This window comes from Eucalyptus grandis, chromosome 4 (genome assembly GCF_016545825.1).
Source record: "Eucalyptus grandis isolate ANBG69807.140 chromosome 4, ASM1654582v1, whole genome shotgun sequence".
NCBI lineage: Eukaryota > Viridiplantae > Streptophyta > Magnoliopsida > Myrtales > Myrtaceae > Eucalyptus > Eucalyptus grandis.
Genome location: NC_052615.1, coordinates 256,961 through 264,034, shown reverse-complemented (window position 1 = coordinate 264,034; position 7,074 = coordinate 256,961). Strand labels below are relative to the sequence as shown.

The window sequence follows — 7,074 nt, the reverse complement described above, 5'->3', positions numbered from 1 at the left end:
ATTAGGGAGTCGTAAATCGCATCTGAAGGCAGGATTCATAGCATGGGAGAAAAGCAGTGACCTGGATGCGCAATATAGATCCAGATCAGAACCCACTAGAAGGCACTTATTCGGATTCATTCCTGAATAAGCAAGCAGTAAGATAATCGTGCAGTGGCTAGGTGGCAGCGACAACAAAAATCCCTTGTGGACAGAATTTGTAATTAAAAAGAGAAGAAAGATCGCAATTGAAGTTGATAAAATAAATGGGGTCGTGGATGGTGACGTGGCGCGCGCACGGGCATTGCGTGGGGCCCGCAAGGTCCCTCCCTTCCCTTTCTTTTTTTGTCTCCCGTCCCTCACGTCGGCCGCCATCAACTAGCGTCGTCCTATCCCGACGCGTCCATCAACAAGATTTGTGTAATATCCGAAGGAAGTGGACGTGAATCTGCCATGTTTTGCTTCTTACTATTCAAACCAATGGCGGCCGATGCCGTGACGAAAGCAAAGAAAGGTCCCCCGGAAGAGGAGGAGAAGGAGGACTGGAGGAGGAGGAGGAGAAGCACGTTACGGGTGGCGGGTTGCATGGGCAGGGGCAGTATATAAAAGCCGAGCCAAAAGGTGAATATGCGGACAAGACACGGGCAGAGAATCTGGACAAAGGTAGACAAGGGGGGGACCCACGGGAAGGAATCGTCACGGGCCACACCACCGAGTGCAGGGTGAGTGGCCATCTTGGTCTCGTGCTCTCTCTCGTTCCGTGATCTGCTTCTCTTGCTCATCCTCCTCCTCGTCCTCCTCATCCTCCCCGTTTCTGCAGTGCCGGACGGGGTAATAAACCAGACCCATTTCGAGAACGTTCGTCCCCTGGAAGATAAAAGGGAAAAGGAACGGTCTTGGAGCGGATTTGAAGCGCTCCGGCCGTCGTGATATCGGGAAACTGGGTGCGGGGGCGATTTCTTTCCTCTCCGAGTCGCGCTCACCCAGTTTTCCGAAGTCCTTTTTCGACCTTCAAGATCGAGTCTTGGAAACAGCCTGGCCATGGGTCGCCTGTTGTTCGCTCTTACCTTCTTCTTTCTGCTCTCGACCCTCGCATTTGCTGGTAATTTTCGCGTCGCTTTGCTCCTCTCTCTCCCTCCAATCACCGTCGTGTCAGGAGCATTTTTTTTTTTTTTTAATGATGAAAGGTTCGCACCTTTGACAAAAAGATCCGATTTTGACCAATTCTTTTCATGCTTTTTCTATTTGGTATTTGCTCTTTGATGTTTTGTCTAGGACTTGAGAGTCGTTTTCACCATTCGGGAGGATGTATTTTTTTACTCGGACGTTTGTACTAATGCGGACGTCCTTTTGCACGTCCCTGAAGCATCGGTTGAAAGGAGTTACAGATTTTCAAATCATTTTATTCTTGTTAAACTTTGATGGAGCATGTGTGGCTGCATTTTGGTGTTTCTGATGAGTGAGGAAATCATGGACATGGACAGGTTCATGGAGTGCTCAAAATCTCGAAAGCAGAAAGGATGATTTGTATCCAGAGATTTTAAGGGACGAGGCCGTGGCTAGACTCAATGAGCTTGGAAAGGTTTTACTTTTTGCGATTGTGTTTTTTCTTGGATTGTGTGCTTTTCGAAAGCACGAGTTTGATGCAAAATGTTAAAATAAGTTTTTCTGGTCTTGAAGCATGAAAAAAGATGAAGGAAGAAAGGGTCCTTGACTTTCTGCTGAATTTGGGTCTCTTATTATCATAAAAGCTATCATCCAAGACCGCTAGCTGGGAGAAACTGAATAAAGTTCTTGAATGCGATCTGAATTCTGAATTTCAGTGGAACTGATTTTTCACCTAATTCGCTGCCTCTGATTGATGATCTACTAGCTTGATCCATTGATCCTGACTTTACAGCGAATATTTTCTAGTTTTGCATAATGATCTTATCTAGGAACTGGTTGACAATGACATTGCAATAATCTTCTGCTTATGAATAAGTGTGGAGGTCTCCATGAGAAGTTCAATAGATGTGGCTGTATTAACAGGTCAGTGATGCTGAGGCTTATCTTGAGAGGACATTCATGAGCCCTGCTTCAGTGAGGGCTGGGAATCTTATACGTGGGTGGATGGAGGATGCCGGCTTGAGAACGTTAGCTTCTTGCTTTTCTCTCCCTTGCTCTTATTGAAATTGAGATACTCTGCTGATACCTTGGTGCTCTATTTAGATGGATCGACCAAATGGGCAACGTGCATGGTCGAGTAGATGGGATCAATGCAAGTTCCAAGGCTATTTTGATCGGTTCACACTTGGTATTTGCTTTTATCTTCTTTTGTATATATGAATAGGCTCTTTTCTGTTTCACACTTAGGCACCTTTTTTTATACATCAGCTTTACGTGGCTCCTACAAATTGTAACCATCAGGACACGTGTCTCAAACATTTGTTCTAATATTCGATAGTTCTTTGTTTGACAAAGGATACTGTTGTTGATGCTGGAATATTCGATGGATCATTAGGTGTTGTCTCAGCAATATCTGCACTGAAGGTTCTGAATGCCCGTGGAAAGTTGGGTAATCTATTGCGGCCTGTTGAGGTATATGAAAATTTTGTTGCTTATTGTTCTTGAAGCTTCATTCGTGTCTTTGGCCATGTAATATTTTGCCTATAGAGTAGCATTCTTGCATCATTATTCAAATGCCCAGAATTGACATTTGCTGGATGCACTGGAAGGTGTGGATTTTTCTTTTAGTCTTATCCTTTAGGAGTTTATCTGGAATAGGATATCTAGCACCTGAAATCACAGTCATTGCTAGAAAATTATGTTATATGTATTTGTGGTTAACTATGTGGGAGAACCATCTCCTTGGAGGTGACAGATTTCAATGATTCAATTAATGTAGGAAATTACATATGTTTGAGTGGGATTGTCAAAATATTCAGTTCAGAGGTCAAACCGAAATTCTATCTCATGGTGCCAGAGAGAAATGGGTGGTAATCCAGAAGAAGTTCACTCTTTGACTCCATTATTGATTAGACAGACCTTGGTTAGATCATTTATTTCCAGTAGTCATGCTCTCCTGTTTATAGTTCTGCGTTGAATGCAGCCAACTAATTATCCAAAGGTCGTCACTGATTTCCTGTATCTGTTGCTACCTCAACGATGATTGGACTGACCATATCTGAAATCTAATCAAGCATCTGCCTTCGTCTTGGAACTTTTTAGGTAATCGCTTTTAGTGATGAAGAGGGAGTTAGATTCCAATCTACCTTCCTAGGTAGTGCTGCTGTTGCTGGAATATTGCCAGCTTCAGCCTTGCAATTTTCTGATAAAAGGTTTCTTGAGTAACTCCCATCTTCTTCTTTTTACCCTTTGTATTCATTATCAATGTAGTTATTCCAATGTTTATGCAGCGGTGTAACTGTACAAGGGGCTCTTAAAGAGAACTCCATACAAATCAGTGAGGAAAACTTACACAACCTCAAGTATGACCGAGATTCTGTTTGGGGTTATGTTGAGGTATATTCCTTTTCTGCCTCGCTAAACCAGCTGAGTACAGCCATTGTCTAACTTTTCATGTTGTCTATTCTGCTCCTGTAGGTTCACATCGAACAAGGACCTGTACTGGAATGGAGGGGTTTGCCTCTCGGTGTGGTGAAAGGAATTGCTGGACAGACAAGAATGAAGGTATAATGGATGTTTGAAATTAACCATGCACCCTGTTTAATTAGTTAATATTAGATGATCTTGTTGCATAAGGGAATTGGTTAATGCCTGTGAGAGTTTACTATTTTCTGTTAGAGGTAATATCTTCACACGATTTTGCTATAGCTAATGGTGTGCATTACATTGGGAATAGGATTCACACTTAGCCTTCATATCATCCATCTAAGTTGCATAATTTGTCAATATGATGAGAGGCAATAGGCCATCAACAGTTAACCCTAGGAAAATCTCTGCTTGGGCCATATTCCTAGGGATTATTCGTACGCCAGGGTGCAATGTCTTATGTTTAGTAGAGTTTTGTTAGTGACACTTCCAGAAGAATGCATACATTATAGACTGTGAAGCTCTCTACCTTCCGACAATATTTTGCAGGTAACTGTCAGAGGTTCTCAGGGGCATGCTGGCACAGTTCCAATGTCTATGCGTCAGGACCCTATGTCGGCTGCAGCTGAACTCATTGTGTTACTGGAAAGTCTTTGTAAACGTCCTGAAGACTTTCTTTCCTTCGATGGTCACTGCAAGGATTCAACAGTGCAGTCACTTTCCACTTCACTTGTTTGCACTGTTGGAGAGATATCATCGTGGCCAAGTGCAAGTAATGTCATTCCAGGCCAAGTAAGAAATTGTTCATCTGCCTTCTGGTTATTAGGCAAGGCTGTCTAAAGATAGCTCAGAATTCTTGATTCATGTGGAGCGATTTAATTTGCCCGGTGGCAGGTGGTATTTACGGTGGACATACGTGCAATAGATGATATGGGACGTGAAGCGGTGATCTATGAATTATCTAACAGGATGTATCAGATATGCGACAGACGTTCTGTTTCCTGCATCATCGAGCGCAAGGTGGGATGTCTAATTGTATTGTGCATTTCCTCTTTTAATTTATTTTACTATGTATGCAGGTACTTATGTTTTGGTGATGAACAGCATGATGCAGGTGCCGTTATGTGTGATGACGAGTTGCGCCGACAGCTCAAATTTGCAGCTGACTCTGCGCTCAAGAGGATGTCAGATAATCAGTTCCTAGATGAAGTTCCAGTGCTAATGAGCGGAGCCGGACACGATGCCATGGCCATCTCACATCTAACCAAGGTAAGGCCTCCGCATCCCTTGTGCTTTCCCACAGTTTGGTCGGCAGTGGTGATTTAAAAGGAAGAACTGGTACCTTATGTGGAGGTATGTATGTGTATCTACAGGTAGGAATGATCTTTGTACGTTGTCGTGGAGGTGTGAGTCATTCGCCGGAGGAGCACGTGTTGGACGATGATGTTTGGGCTGCTGGTCTCTCAGTCTTGGCTTTCCTTGAAACCCACGTGTAAAGAACTCTTCAACCATGTACAGTGCAATCTGATTAATCTAGAGGATTTCTTAAGCTGCGATTACCATCTCTTCTTTAGCAAAGTCTCTGCTGCTACTTTTCAGTTTATGTGCTGCTGTGTTGCTGTGAAGGTGTTTGGTCAGTAGATGTCTGTCTAAATGAATTCATCGTTTTCCACTCTAAAGAGCCGAGTGATTGTGAATACTAAACTGGAAACGGAGGAGAATTCCGAAGACCAAAGTACAAACTCCCTTATCAGAATCTCATCCCTTCAAAGTGGGCTAAGCTACTACAATACCGGGAGCACTACGAGGGCCATAACTCCCGTCACTCGGTTCCAATTTTTGATACGGTGGATGGCTCTAATATCAATTCATACGAACCTAGTGCTAACATCACATCCCAAGTGGTACCCAACAAACACTTAGATATGGTAAATCTAAGAAAAACAGATTTCAGAGAGAGAGAGAGAGAGAGTGAATGGCGGGGTATTAATGCGAGCATAGCACTAAGGGTGGAGGTGATGAAGACAAGGTGAAGCTTGAGCAGTGTAGGCAAATGGGCAAAGCTATGATGCCTCGTTTTACTTCCGTAGCATTATACAAAGACAAGTGCTCGAAGCATAGGGTTCCCCAGCATTGAAGCTGGATGAACTTAGCTTTGAACCTATGCTAGGCACTGAAACTCTCTCTCTCTCTCTCTCTCTCTCTCTCTCTGTGCATCAAAAGTGTACCTTTAACATGTCGTGTTTGACCTTATTCTCATCGGTACTGCTATTCCAATCACTTCCGTGGTTGGGGGTTCCGTGTAGGATTCTGCTAATCAGAAAAAGAGAACGGCCAGCGCCGTTGCTTTGCAATGGCAATATGGTAGGACTAGCGACGAGGACTTTCCCTGTTGGTTCTCCTCATATGTCCTCCATCGAAAGGACTTCTGAAGCACATTCTTTCCGTAGGATGTTGCATAAAAAGCAGTCTTTCGGACCCCTCATTAAAGATACAACTACATTAAAAAGACACGGAGTTCGACTTTTCGCACGACACGTATCGATTAGTTTTTCAAAAAGTGCACGTTCTAGTCGTTGAGTATGGTTAACAAGCATCACTTATTTCATCAATTCAAAACTTATAGATTCGAGCCAACTTGTCATATTGTAATGCTACCTTCTTTATATATCAAAAAGTTCGATCAACATAAAAATTTAGAGAATTCAATTGAGTAGATTACAAGGTACAGAGCCTGAAAATCTAGTTCCACGACACTAGTTCCCCAAGACGACTCAACGTTCCAGAGTTGTGCAACCAAAGCAAGGAACTTTCGTTTCGTGTTAGGGCCGCCCCACCTCTCTAGTAACTCAGATGAACTGAAAGGATTACGTTCCTTAATTTAACGTATTGGCATTTACATACGTAACATTCCAAAGTTTCCATCTATTTATTTATCTTCCCAATAAGGAAGGAATACTCTATAGATGATTTACATTATGAAAATCTGACATTTAGATTAAAATTAAGATAAAACTTTTTTAAGGATTTACTTAGATCTAAAACGATACTCATTTGGAAATTTGAAGTGGTGCGGTTATTCTACGTATTTTCTCTTCATCTCTGAGACCGACGAGTTAGGTGGGCCTTACGCGTCCTTTCGCCCACCTCCTCTGATCAGTAATTGGGTCAAAACAGAGGAAAGACCGGTCTACGTAGATGTCGCCAAAATCCTAAATAGTAAAATGATGTGTCCTAGACCACCTCGTGGGGCGTGAAACGATGCAGACATTGGGGCTGCGAGTGGTGGTAAGTGGAGTGCAATGTGATGATGCGATGATGCTCGCCCTCTCCACCACCAGCCGGTCACTTTAAGCTCCTTTTCAGCACGACGGCAGCGAAAAAGGTGCGGCCTTTTGAGAGGGGGAAGAGAGATTACGGGGAACTTTTTCCTTAACGACTATCACTTAGAATTTAAGGGATGCTGTCTTTAACTCATAATGTCGACATCCGGGGTGGCTCGCCCACACAATGTCTCCTCTCCTCCTGTTCCTCACCGCCTGCATGGCCTCTGCATGTCGC

At 43.3% G+C, this 7,074-nt stretch overlaps 1 protein-coding gene across 1 annotated transcript; it reads left to right on the top strand.

Annotated features, from left to right (window-relative positions):
- Positions 1-587: 587 nt before the first annotated feature.
- On the top strand, positions 588-5,077 carry LOC104440608 (allantoate deiminase 2). The gene is made up of 13 exons (XM_010053525.3): positions 588-701; positions 800-1,081; positions 1,464-1,561; positions 2,011-2,114; positions 2,191-2,275; positions 2,443-2,559; positions 3,190-3,299; positions 3,378-3,483; positions 3,565-3,651; positions 4,063-4,305; positions 4,408-4,533; positions 4,618-4,782; positions 4,887-5,077. The coding sequence occupies exons 2-13, from the start codon at positions 1,021-1,023 to the stop codon at positions 5,007-5,009; spliced, it is 1,425 nt and encodes a 474-aa protein (XP_010051827.2). The 5' UTR covers positions 588-701; positions 800-1,020; the 3' UTR covers positions 5,010-5,077.
- The last annotated feature ends 1,997 nt before the right edge of the window (positions 5,078-7,074 follow it).

Excerpts from the sequence above, each read along its gene's own strand:
- LOC104440608 (XM_010053525.3), top strand. The coding sequence starts at position 1,021 with ATGGGTCGCCTGTTGTTCGCTCTTACCTTCTTCTTTCTGCTCTCGACC. Across the intron at positions 1,082-1,463 it reads CTCGACCCTCGCATTTGCTG|GTTCATGGAGTGCTCAAAAT; the intron begins GTAATTTTCGCG and ends GGACATGGACAG. Across the intron at positions 3,300-3,377 it reads TTGCAATTTTCTGATAAAAG|CGGTGTAACTGTACAAGGGG; the intron begins GTTTCTTGAGTA and ends ATGTTTATGCAG.